This window comes from Sparus aurata, chromosome 19, assembly GCF_900880675.1.
Source record: "Sparus aurata chromosome 19, fSpaAur1.1, whole genome shotgun sequence".
Lineage (NCBI taxonomy): Eukaryota > Metazoa > Chordata > Actinopteri > Spariformes > Sparidae > Sparus > Sparus aurata.
In genome coordinates this window covers 270,803-287,429 of record NC_044205.1, presented here as the reverse complement: position 1 = coordinate 287,429, position 16,627 = coordinate 270,803, and the positions used below count along the sequence as shown (strand labels likewise).

Here is a 16,627-nt window from a genome sequence, read left to right as displayed (position 1 = left end):
ATGATGACAGCTGTGCTTTGATTATTTGAAAGGTGCATGATTAGCTGAGGGGAATTTGCTGACTACATTTAAAAAATATGCATAACTATAGACACATAAGATGATGCATTTTGTTATAGCAACCTTATTCACAATGAATGAAATATATTTCACTGAACTTGAATGAATGAAATACAATAATCAGAACAAATTACTGAATCAGATGCCTTGTCCCGCTGCGCCATCTCATCGCACGCAAAATAGCTCAGGATAATTCTTTGTATTGTTAATGTGATGGGAACAGAAAGGGTTAATTAGAGTGGATAGTTCAGATAACACTGGACACAGCAGTTAACCACTTCTCCATCATCACCACAAGTAGGGTGACATAACTGAGCAATTTATTGACGACATCTTTCAGGGTTGTTGCGTTACATGAAGGATTTTATAGGTTTATTCATGTTGACTATCCCATGGGTGCGGCCACACAGCTGCTACTTATCTGAAAGTATGTTATACTTGAGTAGAAAAGAGGCATGCTTAGGATATGGAAATTCATCGAAACACACGTACAACTGCTCTGTGGCCGCCTTGCTCCTGCGATAACTTAAGGTCATGTGTTTACTACTCAATTTACAAACTACAATTTTAACCAATAACATGAAATATTTTTTATTTAAAAAAAGAACAATATAACATATATTTTATTTTATTTTTCTTTGAAAAAGGGCATGAAACATGTCGTGACATGCCAAGCCAACACTGCCTCGGATTAGTGTTGTGTCGGTCGCTAACGTGTCGTTCCTTTCTCAGTTCAGTTGAGCTCAGCCACGAGCATGCCGGCCGGGAGTGGACCTGCCGCGACTCATACAGAGAACTGTGAGGATGTGATTCACGTTCACGCTGTGATTCGTTCATGGTTAGCGAACCTACTGCACACAGAGAACTGTCGCTGAGGACGTAATTCTCGTTCACGTACTGTGCTGAAAGTGACGCTGTGTCACTCACCCACTCACTCAGGGCAGAGGAGTTGATTCACGTAACAGTAACCGTACTGCTAAAATTAAGCGCTGTGTTGCTAACATCCGTGTAGCATCATGTTAAGTGATTTTACTGCACAGTAAAAGTCACTCACGTTCGCTAACGTGATTCTCAACATAATTCACGTCCTCTGCTGACCTGCCGTCATGTTCACGCTGATTCAGAGACAGCGCGAACGTGATTTACGTCCTCAACAGGTCGTTCGCGAGTAATAATTTAATGGCATGTATACCACTCAAAGCAGCGCTGCGTCTCCCGCGAATGATTGTGTACTATACTCCGTGAACATACCGTCCCTCAGTAAGTGAACGTGAACCTCAGGGCTGATTAATGAACTGAATGACGAATCGTTTGGCTGCTTATCCGTTCAGGGAGTTGGAGAGCACTGAACGATTCGGTGAACGAATCTTTTGAACGAATCATTTTAATGAACGGATTCTAGAGATTCAGTACAGTAAAAAGAACTGCCGTTCCCATCACTACCTAGGATTGGCTTGCCCTGGCAGTAGAGGTGTATGAATCTTGACTTATCCAGATCTTTAACCAGGTTCATTAAAATAACCCATGAGTCGCAAATCTTTAGTATCATTAACTCAAATCACTTGAGTCCTACTATAATCCAATCTAAAATGATAAATAGCATTGCGCAGAGCTGTATACATCAGCAAGCGTGTAGCCCACTAGCCCCGGGCTTGCTGCAAGCTTGCTACGATCTACTAGCTACGAGCTACTAGCTACCAGTTACGAGTGTTTCCCTCCACGGCTTGCGGGCTAGCTTGTGAGCCTCGATGCCGGAAACACAGCCGACTCGTCGTAGCACTAGCTCGCAAGCCGAGGAGAAACGCAGGCGTTTCTGGCATCGTGAGTCGCAAGCTACGAGTCTGCTGTGTTTCCGGCATCGCGGCTCGCAAGCTACCAGTCGGCTGTGTTTCCGGCATCGAGGCTCGCAAGCTACGAGTCGGCTGCGTCTCCGGCATCGGGGCTTGCAAGCTACGAGTCGGCCGCGTTTCTGGCACCAAAGCTGGCAAGCTAGCCCACAAGCCAATGCGGGAAACACTTGTGGCAAGCTCGTAGCACACAGTCGACTCGTTGTAGCACTAACTTGCGAGCCGCGACGCCAGAAACGGCCGCGACTCAAGGTAGAGCAGGATAGCGCAAACAGACGGCTACGTTCTGAATGAGTAGCAGACGAGGGAGTGAATTCTCTGGGTTAGACTTCCTTGAGTCAGCGTGAAAAGCACATCCCTGTCATAGCACAACAGAAGCCATTCTTCTACTTCTGAATTTCAGAAGTGGAAGAACATTTTAGATGTTTCATGTTTGAGTTCTAATGCACAGTGAATGGATATTGTAACATTTAGTACGCTCTCATTCGACCCCGTGTCACAAGCAAAGACCTGAAGAGACCAGAACCATTACAAGCCATAATGATATACTTTTATTATTTTGTACTGTATATTGTTTGTAAACTTGACTGCATTCTTAAAATAGTCAATCTGTATTTGTTAATATTATAATGTGACATTACTGTAGTTTTATGCAGCTGAGTAAGGTGAGTTTTACCCACCTGTGCCTCTGATTGGCTACATCATGCGAATATTAAGTTATCTGCATCTGCAACTCTCAATAAAAATTGAACAGAGGCAAGACATCTTACTCCGTAGCTAAAACAGAGCATTCAAGACTCAGCATGAAAAGGGGTGTTGCAGCAATGCACCATATAAAAAAAGAACAGTGTTTTTTGAAAAAAAGTATGTAAACGTATCCTACTAGGACTCAAATAGAAGTAGGATTTGCATAATATGACCTCTTGTGCCACGCGGCACTGTGAGTGGGTCAAAGGACCGTTAATAAAACACTCCTGACTCAACAACTCTCTTGTCTTCTTCCAGTTGTGACAACCTCTAACAGAACAAGATGCGCTACCCATTTCAAATATTCTTCAGTGATAAAAGTATGATCAAGTTGATGATGCTAACAAAGTAATAATATTTCTTCTTTGAAACGGAAGCAAGATTACAAATATGCAATGCATAAGCGCCCTTGTTCCAGCTGGTTTGTCATCATGGTTCTTGGTTGTATTGCCTCTATTTCAGGTCCCAGTTTCTGCTCTCATTTCATTTGTGGATTCATTGGAGGTTGGCTACAGCAAACACAAGAACCCATACCACAACCTGATGCATGCTGCTGATGTTACACAGACCATACATTACCTGCTTCTCAAGACTGGTATTGTAGTAAGTATGGAGATACTGGCCACCTAATCTACATGCAAGTCTATTATCAATTCATTTTCATGCAGATTAATAATAAAAAATTCATGATGACCACAAAAGTTTGAGATATAAATGCATGGTGGGGTTTAAACCCAGGAAATGGTATTCCTGGAAATACCCATTCAAATTATTTCCCATGTCCAAGTAGGGAAGGATAAGGGGAAAACAAAACAGAAAACCAAAGCAAATGCAAAGGACAGTACTTGTTGGGATCAGGATGAAGAGGAGAGAGATGAACAACAAAGAGCTGGTCTATCTTTTGTCTTCCATATTGTAATTACCCCCCTCCCCCCATAATATATTGGCAATCATGTATTTTGTCATGGTCAGACCAATAAAGACATTTAAATTGATAGAAACAACCTTTTGTTCGTTATCTCGTGATAATCAATGTTACCACGAGCAAAGCTTCCTTTCTTCAAATACAGATTGCAATGTTGATTCTGAAGGCCGGCTCTAGCCATTTTGGTGCCCTAGGTGAGATTAGGATTTGGAGCCTCCCTAAAATATCTTGAGTGCATCTGGACAGTTACACAGTAGATTAGCCTGATTATTACTGTACAAGCAAAAACATGCAGCCAGAAAAGGAAAAACAACTGCTATAGCATGTGGCGCTCTGGGTGACCACCTAAATAGCTTCTGCCAAAAGATTCTCAGGCAAAAGATGCCTGTTGATACTCATTTTGAAATCAATACTTAGTTCATTGTTAGTTCAACCTTGCCGCACAACTTAATATTGTGATGTTTACATTTTTAACATAATTTAACGTTGATTCACTTTGCCAAATTCCAATTTAACCTTGATGAGATTTCAGCAGACTCCTTTTGTTAGCCCCTGATCAGCTGTATTACCATTTTTCCTTACATTATGTTTACATCTTTCATGTTTTTTCCCTAAAATGACAAATCTCTCTCTCTCTCTCTCTCTCTCTCTCTCTCTCTCTCTCTCTTCCAGCACTGGCTATCTGAGTTGGAAATCTTTGCCATAATTTTTGCAGCTGCCATCCATGACTATGAACATACAGGGACAACCAATAATTTTCATATCCAGACAAGGTAATTTCCCTCCAGCAGCACTTGATGAGAAAATTATGAAACTGGGGGTTGCTAGATAATTTTATCCAAATGTTCTTTTCTTTTTGCATCATTGTTTTTTTTTGTTTTTGTTTTTTATTATTATCATTATTATATACCTTTTAAGCCAAAGGTTATTGAAAAAAAGATGGGCCTATAATGAATGTACCTTTGTGGGATTTGCAGGTCAGACACAGCAATGTTGTACAACGACCGAGCTGTTCTGGAGAACCACCATGTCAGTGCTGCCTATCGTCTTCTACAGGATGACGACGAAATGAACATCCTTTCTAATCTTTCCAAAGATGACTGGAGGTAGTTTTGGTATCTGTACTGGGTATAAGAAAAGAGTCAAATGGCTGTTTTGTGAGCCTGCCATGCTCAACTAATGGAGCCATTTAAATGTTTTCCCTCGGCTGTAGAGCAGTGCTTTGAGCTAAATGCTATCAGCATGTTAACATGCTCATAGTCACAATTTTTGCCATGTTTGCCATCATAGTTTAGTCTACAAAATACACACACAAAAAATGTACAGCTAAGGTTGATATGTCATCATTTTCACACAGATTTGGCCATAAACCTATGCAGCGGAGGGTGAAAAAAAGAAATGTGTGCTCTCAAAGTAGATATTTGCCCTTTTGATGTAATAATTAATTTGTATACAGGGATTACATGTCCAGCTGATTTGCGAAACTGTTGCAACACAAGACATGGTCTAAATGTCAGGCAATCTCTTCTACATTTTGTGGGTTAATGTATTTACTATAGATAACAAACTGTGAATGTTCATAGCTGAAAAATGCCCAATGCTAGAAATGCAGGAATTTATTTTGAATGTGCTGCTGAACAGTCAGGAGTCAAACAAAATATGTTTGTTTCGGCTGAGGTAGTGTATTGTGAACAGTAAAGGGGAATATTACAGTGTCATAGCATAACATTTGTTGTTAGCATTTAACACATTTAACCCAGATTATTTGTATAGATGGTAACTATTAGTGAACCTAAACCAACCATGCAGTAGGGGGCTCTGCCTCTAATGAGAATATGATATGCATATAGTGCCTCATTACAAATTGTTTAATTTCACTGCTAAATCACTCAATTTATCAATTTAGACTTAATCCTAATGACCTCTTCTCCGGTAACCAACTTTTACGATACTTTCAAGTGTATTTAGGGATGGTTACTCCATTTAGTCTGTCCATTTGAAAGGCTAAACTAAACAGGAAAGGTCTTGTGATTTTCATCAAGGGTTTGTGTGTGTGACATCTGTCAGCACCCCTGCCAATTAAATTGTGGCTTTATCTTGAAGAAAGAATGTTGGGGAGAAAAACATACATTGAGATGTTGTCTTGTGAGGCAGCAGTAAAGCTATACAGCTTCTGTATATTTTCATTAAGGAGTGGCTTTGCGGCTTTGTTTGGGTGGGTAGAAGTTGTTGAGATATTTCCCTCTCATTCACCCTTTCAGAGAACTGCGTAATTTGGTAGTGGAGATGGTGTTGGCTACTGACATGTCCTGTCACTTCCAGCAAGTCAAAGTCATGAAAAGCCTCCTGCAGCAGCCTGAAACGTGAGTTTTGGATTTCACTTCTGAGTCAGTGGCTATGTTTATATGGAAAATATTTATTAATTGTGATTCAGATTATTCTGAATGAAGATTTAGCATCCACGGTTTCCATGGGATGGGATCAAAAGGTTATGGTGCATACATGCAAAGCAGCTCTGTGGCATACACAAAGTGATGTTAGGTCATTAAATCATTCATCTTCCCTGTCAGAGATTTAATTTCCTTTAAGGTGTTTGATCAGCTCCATGTCCTGAATAATGATATTGTTCGTCTTTTCAATGCAGTATTTGCTGTTATTGGGGTTGCTCTTACAGTGAAACTCGCGCCAAAATGCAACCTAGGGTCTTTTTGTGAATTTTACCTGAGTCAAACGTTTGTTTAAAAGCATGATTAGGACGTAAGGGGCACTTTTAAGATTGACCGTATTTTCGTTTTCAGGTCAAAATCATTTTCAATGCAGTGCTAGGGGCAAATGCTAAATCGCTATTTTTAAAACACTAAGAAGGCTCGACACAACATGAAACTTTGCTCGAAGTATCACCAGGGTCTCTACCCAGAGGAAACGAAAATTGGAAAAGAGATCTCAGTAGTGTTTCAAGCTTTGAGCAGTAAAATGTTCCTCTGGGTACACATGAACACGAGCATTGAGAACATTGTTTGGGTACAAAGAGTTTACTAAAAAGAAGGTTTTTGAACAACTCATGTTAGCAGTTGTGTTGTGTTGCAGTTCGCTGCCGTCCTGCCAGTCGAGAATTGTTGCTCTCCAAATGCATAGGGATACAAAATGCATAGGGATACAAAACAACCCCTCAATAAACAAATGGCACAACACAGGACCGCCAGCTCCTCAGGTCAGGACTCTGTACACTTACATCTGAAGGAGAAAAAAATTATATTTTCTTTGAGGGCAACAAAGTAAACATCTTGGCCAGAGAAGACAGATGGTTTAAAAGACGAGTAACAGAATCCATCTATGTCGAACTGGAACGACCGGCTTTGAATAAAGGAGGCGGCATGAGACATGACCCATCACCCGCCTACAATGCTGTATTGAGTTCCCTCCCCAGACAGCCTAACAACTATACACACCTGGTCTCACCTAGCCTTAGCAACCCACATGAAGGCTGGTTTGACCAACAACCCATGAGTGGCCCTAACGATTCTGAAACTCTGAACTCAGAGTTCAGTAGCAGAACATTGCTGCGATCAATCAGATCAATAGGATTTAAACCAGCTTAAGGCAGTTCTTTTGTTGCAAATATATGCTCCAGTATTCATTATACAGCTGTGGTCAAAGGTTTACATACACTTATAAGGAACATGTATATCATGGCAGTCTTGAGTTCCAATGATTTCTTCAACTGTCATTTTTCTGTGATGGAATGAGTGGAACACATACTACTTTGTCACAAAAAGACATTTACAAAGTTTGTTCAATAATTCATATATTATAATGTCTTCTGAAAATGTGACCAAATCTGCTAGGTAAGTTTACAAACAGCAATTCTAATATTTTGTTAAATGGCCCTTGGCCATTTTTAGCTCAATTATGTGCTTTTGATAGCCATCCACAAGGTCTGGTAGTCCTTTGGCTGAATTTTTAACAACTCCTCTTGACAGATTTGGTGACTTGCAACTGAATTTATTAGGTTTCTGGCATGGACTAGTTTCTTCAGCACAGTCCGCATGTTCTCAATAGAGTTCAAGTCAGAACTTTGGGAAGGCCACTCCAAAACCTCAGTTCTAGTTTGATTTAGCCATTCCTTTGCCACGTTTGATGTGTAAAGGAATGGCTAAATTTTTTGTATAAAAGGCTTCCATAGTTTCTCTATGTGATGCATGTTTACTCAAACAGGTAGAAGAGATGACTAAGTGTTTTTAATAAAGGTTTATTAGAGATACACATTCACATGAAGAGCTACGTCTTCTATTCCTGTTTTCAGCATCTGTTGTAGCTATGGTGACCACAGCCCTGCTGGAAAGGACAGCATAGATCTATCAACATCCCAGCACCAGCCAGCAAGGTGACCAGCAAGCCAGTGACCAGCAAGACCAGCATATGTTGTGTTTTGGTGCTGGTATGCTGGTCACCAGCATGGGATGCTGGTGCAGGGATGTTGATCACCAGCTGGTCACATGGGATTTGTCCACAACTTATTTCATATTGCAATTATGAGGAGGAGTGAAGTTGGCTGTGAAAGCCCAATACAGGACACAGAGTCAGTGAGGTTGTCACAGTACACCAAGTTTATTGAACACAAGCTTCAAACCTGCAAGATTTTGGGGTCACTTAAGGGCACCTGAAACTAATTGTAAATACTGCACTAAATATGCAAAAATATTAATGCGACACTGTTTTTTCTCCTATTTCTCTCACAAGCTCAAGTTAACATTTTATAAAGGTTTTCTTTTTTATGTACACAAAATAATTATTTCTTTCAGATTTTGAGCACATTTGTTAAAATCCAATAAGATAAGCCATCCACCTGACAGGTATGGCAAATCAAGATGCTGATTGAACAATATTCAGGCACAGGTGTTCCCTGCCCAGCATGCTGGTGCATGGGATGCTGGAGACCAGCATACCAGCACCAGCATGGAATGCTGGTAATTGGATGTTTGTGACCAGCATACCAGCACCAGCATTGGATGCTGGTAATTGGATGTTGGTGACCAGCATACCAGCACTAGCATGCTGGGCAGGGAACACCTGTGCCTGAATATTGTTCAATCAGCATCTTGATTTGCCACACCTGTCAGGTGGATGTTGATAGATCAGGTGAGGTGGATGTTGATAGATCTATGCTGTCCTTTCCAGCAGGGCTGTGGTCGCCATAGCTACAACAGATGCTGAAAACGGGAATAGAAGACGTAGCTCTTCATGTGAATGTGTATCTCTAATAAACCTTTATTAAAAACACTTAGTCATCTCTTCTACCTGTTTGAGTAAACATGCATCACATAGAGAAACTATGGAAGCCTTTTATACAAAAAATTTAGCCATTCCTTTACACATCAAACGTGGCAAAGGAATGGCTAAATCAAACTAAAACTGAGGTTTTGGAGTGGCCTTCCCAAAGTTCTGACTTGAACTCTATTGAGAACATGCGGACTGTGCTGAAGAAACTAGTCCATGCCAGAAACCTAATAAATACAGTCTTTATTTACCTAATAAAGACCAGCATACCAGCACTAGCATGGGATGCTGGTAATTGGATGTTGGTGACCAGCGGGTGCTGGTATGCTGGTGACCAGCTTCATCAGCAACTTCACCAGCAAGACTATGCTAGTAGGCCAACACAATTAATGGGACCTTGCTGGTGGACCAGCTTCGTCATGTTGGTCCACCAGCTAAACCAGCACCAAACCAGCACTAACCAGCATAGACCAGCATGGAAGCAGGGAGACGCATTCGGCTGACGGTCTCCAGTTAACATAGTTAATCAATATCCTTTGTTTAACCAGATAAAAAACTCATTGAGATTTAAAACCTCTTTTCCAAGAGTGACCAGGCCAAGACGGCAGCACAAAAGCAGGGAAACAAGAGTGGGATTACATGATTACAATGACAAGATCCAATTGACCTTATTTCTCAGTCTTTTATAATTGTCTTCAAATCCCCCAGAGCTACGAGATGTGTCAATTTTAAGTCCTTTTGCACAGGCAGAAGGCAGAAAATTTAAAAGCCTCTTTGCCCAGTTCAGTTTTGACTCTGAAGTTTCTACACATATGTAAACACAAATATGTAGGCAGATGTCCAAGAATAGATTTATAAATAAAAGTAAGCCAGTGAGAGAGTCTACGGACATATAAAGATGGACAATGTGTGACGGCATATAAGGAACAGTGATGTACATGATAGCTGCAGCCAGTAATAAAACACAAAGAACAGTGGTATACAGTATCCAATCTCTTCAAAAACTGATCAGGAGCGTTCATAAAAAGCAGGTCTCCATAATGGTGATCAAATGTTTTCTGACTTGCAATGAAAAACATGATTTATTTCTAAAAAAGAAACCCAATTTCAATTTCAGCTTAGAAACAAGTTTTTCGATGTGCAGTTTAAAGGACAGGTTCTCATCAATTAGAATGCCCACGTATTTATAAGATGTGACCATTTCAGTTTCAACCCCATAAACAGTTGGCAACCTAGTGTGGCAAGTGGAGGGTAGTAAAAGGTGTCACCGACAACGCCACCTGGGGAGTTTCGCCCCAGGAGATAGTTAATTGTTTAGGAGAAATAATTGAGTACCTTTGTTACAGGTCGCACAGTACGAAATTACCACGGGCAAGAGACGTTTTTAGAAAAATATAAACAATTTTATTTAACAGTTAATTAATAAAACAGATATTATCATCGTCATCAACATTGGCTGACTCATGTGCTGCTAGGCTGCGGCCAAAATGAAGGGGTGAACAGGGCTGGGGTTACCTTGGTGCCCAAAATCAAATCAAGGGAGGGATAATTAACAAAAGCACCCGTGGCCCACCACCAGGGATTGGGTCACCGTCAGGGGCCCACAGCACCTGTCCTCAAAGAAAAAGAGAAAATATAAACAGGCCTCACAGTCCTAGCACAGCCACTTTAAGACACACACACACAAACACACACACATACACACACACAAAACCAAACAAAGCAATGTACATTAATTGAATAATAAGGAAATAAACAAAACCCATCCATCCATCCATCCATCCATTTTCTTCCGCTTATCCGGGGCCGGGTCGCGGGGGCAGCTGCCTGAGCAGGGACACCCAGACTTCCCTCTCCCCGGATACTGCCTCCAGCTCTTCCGGGAGGACCCCAAGGCGTTCCCAGGCCAGCTGAGTGACATAGTCACACCAGCGTGTCCTGGGTCTTCCTCGGGGTCTCCTCCCGGAGGGACATGCCAGGAACACCTCCCGAGGGAGGCGTCCCGGGGCATCCGAAACAGATGCCCGAGCCACCTCAGCTGGCTCCTCTCGATGTGGAGGAGCAGCAGCTCTACTCTGAGCTCCTCCCGGGTGACAGAGCTCTTCACCCTATCTCTAAGGGAGCGCCCTGCCACCCTGCGGAGGAAACTCATTTCGGCCGCTTGTATCCGGGATCTTATTCTTTCGGTCATGACCCAGAGTTCATGGCCATAGGTGAGGGTCGGAACGTAGATTGACTGGTAAATCGAGAGCTTCGCCTTTCAGCTCAGCTCTCTCTTCACCACGACAGACCGATACAACGACCGCATTACTGCGGCCGCTGCACCGATCCGTCTGTCAATCTCATGCTCCGTCCTTCCCTCACTCGTGAACAAGACCCCAAGATACTTAAACTCCTCCACTTGAGGCAGGAACTCTCCTCCCACCTGGAGGGAGCAGGCCACCTTTTTCCGGTCGAGAACCATGGCCTCGGATTTGGAGGTGCTGATTCTCATCCCAGCCGCTTCACACTCGGCTGCAAACCGCCCCAGGGCATGCTGGAGGTCCCGGCTCGAAGGAGCCAACAAGACCACGTCATCCGCGAAAAGCAGAGATGAGATCCATTGGCTCCCGAACCAGATCCCCTCCGGCCCGTGGCTGCGCCTAGAAATTCTGTCCATAAAAGTAATGAACAGAACCGGTGACAAAGGGCAGCCAGTACAGGGGACCGCACGGCCCTTAACAGAGGGCCCCCGACCCCGTACTCCCGGAGCACCCCCCACAGTATGCCACGAGGGACACGGTCGAATGCCTTCTCCAAGTCCACAAAACACATGTGGACTGGTTGGGCAAACTCCCATGAACCCTCGAGCACCCTGCGGAGGGTATAGAGCTGGTCCAGTGTTCCACGGCCAGGACGAAAACCGCATTGTTCCTCCTGGATCCGAGGTTCGACTATCGGCCGAATTCTCCTCTCCAGTACCCTGGAATAGACTTTCCCGGGGAGGCTGAGGAGTGTGATCCCCCGATAGTTGGAGCACACCCTCCGGTCCCCCTTTTTAAATAGGGGGACCACCACCCCGGTCTGCCAGTCCAGAGGCACTGTCCCCGACTGCCACGCGATGCTGTAGAGACGTGTCAGCCAAGACAGCCCCACAACATCCAGAGACTTGAGGTACTCAGGGCGGATCTCATCCACCCCCGGTGCTTTGCCACTGAGGAGCTTACGGACTACCTCAGTGACTTCGGCTTGGGTGATGGATGGGTCAACCTCTGAGTCCCCAGCCTCTGCTTCCTCTATGGAAGGCGTGTCAGTGGGATTGAGGAGATCCTCGAAGTATTCCTTCCACCGCCCGACGATGTCCCCAGTCGAGGTCAACAGCTCCCCACCTCCACTGTAAACAGTGTTGGTGGAGGACTGTTTCCCCCTCCTGAGGCGCCGGATGGTTTGCCAGAATTTCTTCGAGGCCGACCGGTAGTCCTTCTCCATGGCCTCTCCGAACTCTTGCCAGACCCGAGTTTTTGCTTCCGAGACTGCCCGTGCTGCCGCACGCCTGGCCTGCCGGTACCCGTCAGCTGCCTCAGGAGTCCCCCGGGCCAGCCAGGCCCGGTAGGACTCCTTCTTCAGCTTGATGGCAACCCTTACTTCCGGGGTCCACCACCGGGTTCGGGGATTGCCGCCGCGACAGGCACCGGAGACCTTACGGCCACAGCTCCGGACAGCCGCGTCAACAATGGAGGTGGAGAACATGGTCCATTCGGACTCTATGTCCCCAGCCTCCCTCGGGATCTGGTCAAAGCTCTCCCGGAGGTGGGAGTTAAAGATCTCCCTGGCAGAGGGTTCTGCCAAACGTTCCCAGCAGACCCTCACGATACGTTTGGGCCTGCCAGGTCTGTCCAGCTTCCTCCCCCGCCAGCGGATCCAACTCACCACCAGGTGGTGATCAGTTGACAGCTCAGCCCCTCTCTTCACCCGAGTGTCCAAGACATACGGCCGGAGGTCAGATGACACGACCACAAAGTCGATCATTGATCTCCGGCCTAGGGTGTCCTGGTGCCACGTGCACATATGGACACCCTTATGCTTGAACATGGTGTTCGTTATGGACAAACTGTGACTAGCACAGAAGTCCAGTAACAAAACACCACTCGGGTTCAGATCGGGGAGGCCGTTCCTCCCAATCACACCCCTCCAGGTAACACTGTCATCGCCCACGTGGGCGTTGAAGTCCCCCAGGAGAACGACGGAGTCCCCGGTTGGAGCACTCTCCAGTACCCCTCCCAGGGACTACAAGAAGGCCGGGTACTCTGCACCGCTGTTCGGCCCATAAGCCGAGACAACGGTGAGAGCCCTATCCCCGACCCGAAGGCGCAGGGAAACGACCCTCTTGTTCACCGGGGAGAACTCCAACACTTGGCGGCTGAGCTGGGGGGCTATAAGCAAGCCTACACCAGCTCGCCGCCTCTCGCCGCGGGCAACTCCAGAGTGGAAGAGAGTCCAGCCTCTCTCAAGGAGTTGGGTTCCAGAGCCCAGGCTGTGCGTGGAGGTGAGACAGACTATTTCTAGTCGGTACCGCTCAACCTCCCGCACCAGCTCAGGCTCTTTCCCCCCCAGTGAGGTGACATTCCATGTCCCCATGGCTAGAGTCACCATCCGGGGATCGGGCCGCCGGGGCCCCCGCCCACGACCGCCACCCATATCCCTCTGCACCGGCCCCTTCTGAACCCTCCCGCGAGTGGTGAGCCCACGGGAGGGCGGGCCCACGTTGCTCGTTCGGGCTGCGCCCGGCCGGGTCCCGTGGGCAGAGACCCGGCCACCAGGCGCTCGCCTGCGAGCCCCAACCCCGGCTCCAGGGTGGGGCCCCGGTGACGCCGATCCGGGCGACGTGCACGTCCTTGGTAGTATAACTTTCATCAAGGGGCGAGTGAACAAAACCCAAATAAAGTAAATGGTTATTAAACCAAGTTAAATAAATTAATACAAAGGAGTCTCATTCACAAAACAAGATACACATATTCTTAATTAATTATATTAATTAATGAATGAAGTTCCCAGGGGCAGCAATCTAAGCCCCGATGCCAGCTCCGCGACGAGCCTCTGAGGTCAAATGACCGCTCCGACGCAGCTCCAAAGAGCCGAGGAACCACAAAACACAGTTTCAGTGAGCCAAAACAGCAGTGGGTCCAGGAGGTGATGGCTTCGGTGTTTTTGGACCTCACCATAACATCGTGGAGAGTCAGAGTAAATATTCTAAAGCAACACACAAAACAATTGCAATCAGCTGGAGGCAGAACAATAGAATGGACAGCGAGGAGCGGACAACCCCGACTTACCACATGGTGAACACAACGACACCCAGATGGGCTTCCAGTGGGACAACCCAGCCCCACGGCACCAGCAGTCTGCCACACTGCAGCGGAGACAACTGTGTCACATTTACACGATCGACACGTGAGTGGGGAGAAGAGGCAGCTGTGTGCTTTACTGCGCCTTTACCTGTGTGCTGCAGAGATAACGTGCGTCTGTGGAGATAACGTGCATCTGTGGCGGAGATGCCAAGGACGCTCCAACACCAGCAGAGCCACACCACCTGAGCTTCACCACGCTGACATCCACTCCGCCACGCCAGGCCACAACCACCACCGAGGACGAGCAGAACAACAAAGGAGAGGGTGCGCCAGGTGAAACCACCTGCTATATAGAGGTGCGACCGGCCATCAATCAGTGCACCAGAGAGACACAGCGCCTTGCTGTGAGGAGTAGTGAGGGTGCTCAGGCTACATCAGGAAGGTGAGATGGAAGCTGCTTGCCATTTGAAAATAGCATAGTCTTTGATTTATCTGCATTCAGCACTAACTTGAGCTGAGTCAAACAGAACTGAACAGTGTCAAAGGCTGACTGCAACAACTCAAGTGATTTTGAAGCTGAAGAAGAAAGCTGAAAGCTGAAAGCAGAACAATAAATTACTGTGTCATCAGCATACAAATGGGACACACTGTCAGACAAATTATCACAGAGATTATTCACATAAATTGTGAAAAACAATGGCCCTATTATGGAACCTTGAGGCACGCCCTTTGGGACAGGGAGGAAAGAGGAAGAAGACTTGGTGGCCTGGACACACTGCGTTCTATCTGATAAATAATTAGAAAACCAGTTCACAGCCTGGTTAGATAAGCCAATCTTGTGGAGTCTATCTGCCAGGATGGCATGGTCGACTGTGTCAAATGCCTTTGACAAGTCTATAAAAAGAGCTGCACAATATTTTCGGCCGTCTTGTGCCTCTATGATGTCATTCACCAATTTAATATTCGCAGTTATTGTACTGTGCTGTTTACGAAAACCTGACTGATATTGTGAGAGGAGACCATGAGCATCTAAAAAACATTTAAGTTGTTCATGTCAGACTTAAACAAAGGAGAGGACTCAGGTGCAGAGTAGAAACGGTAAAGACAAGCTTTTATTCTGGTTTCAGCCGCTTCCCCTTTAGACAAAGCGATAACACAACAGGCTATGAAAAAACTGATCTCGCCCGCACAGGCGGAAAGCATGCAGAAAGCACAACACAACAGAGGGCGATCCCGAAGGATGAAAAAACAAGCAAAATTCTACACTATCCTGAAACTCTAATATCTATAAACGTTACTCAAAGAAAATTCACTCTTAAAGAGGACAAAAGGCAAAAGGCCGAAAACTTAAACTACGCTACACAGAGCTATGAAAATTACAAAACAAAGCGCTCCAAGGGGAGGAAACAAATAGACAATGAAATCAAGACTAGCAGGCAAAAATAAACAAGCTGACCAAAACTTTGCAAAATGAAAATCACTCTTCTAAAGAGGTAAGCAATTGAAAACAGAAAAACAAGCGTGGCAATACTTAGTAATACTTGGCTGTGGAAATCAAGGCTTGGGCAATCGACGAGACGAACGATATACTCTGGCAACGAAGACAGGGGAAGACAAAGACTATATACACATGAGGAGGGAAGACACAGGTGGAGACAATCAGGGATCAGGGGAGACGCCAGACCGGTGACACAGGAGGAAGGGCAAGTGACCTGAAATGAGAGGAGGATTACTTTTCAAAATAAAACATGAATTTCACAAGACAAAGAACCCAAGACAGGACAGCCCTCACCGCGGTGTGACAGTACCCCTCCCTCTAGGGCCGGCACCTGACGGCCCAGCCTGTTCAGGATGGTCCCTGTAAAAGTCGTCAATGAGGGTGTGATCTACGATGTGGCGCGACGGGACCCATTGTCTTTCCTCCGGCCCGTAGCCCTCCCAGTCTACCAGAAACTGTCTGCCCCGGCCCCGGCTGCGTACAGCCAATAGCTGCTTGACTTTGTACACCGGACCTCCGTCGACCACCTCCGGTGATGGTGGAGGAGTGGCGACTGGAACCATGGGGCTCTCCTTGGCTGGCTTTACCTGGCTGACGTGGAAGGTGGGATGAACTCGGAGGGACCGGGGCAGACGAAGCCGGACTGCTGCTGGACCGACGAGTCTGGAGACTGGGAAAGGGCCAACAAAGCGTGGTGCCAGTTTCTTGGAGGAGACCTTGAGGTGTAAGTCCTTGGCGGACAGCCACACCCTTTGGCCGGGCTGGTAGTGGGGAGCAGGCCATCGCTTGCGGTCTGCTGCCTTCTTTACTCTGTCCCCCTGTCTGATAAGTACCTGGCGGGCGGCTGCCCAGATGCGGTGGCAACGTCGGACCATGGCATGGGCGGAGGGGACCGATACCTCCAGCTCATTGTCTGGAAAAAGCGGAAGCTGATAACCGAGAGCAC

The 16,627-nt window shown here is 45.9% G+C and overlaps 1 protein-coding gene across 2 annotated transcripts in view; it reads left to right on the top strand.

Moving 5' to 3' along the window:
- The window catches only part of pde1ca (phosphodiesterase 1C, calmodulin-dependent a), a 227,500-nt gene that overhangs the window by 150,669 nt on the left and 60,204 nt on the right, over positions 1-16,627 (top strand). For both annotated transcript variants that reach the window (XM_030398475.1, XM_030398474.1), the window contains exons 8-11: positions 3,117-3,257; positions 4,252-4,352; positions 4,557-4,685; positions 5,841-5,942. In XM_030398475.1, coding sequence (XP_030254335.1) covers positions 3,117-3,257; positions 4,252-4,352; positions 4,557-4,685; positions 5,841-5,942 — 473 coding nt within the window. The remainder of the gene's footprint in view (positions 1-3,116; positions 3,258-4,251; positions 4,353-4,556; positions 4,686-5,840; positions 5,943-16,627) is intronic.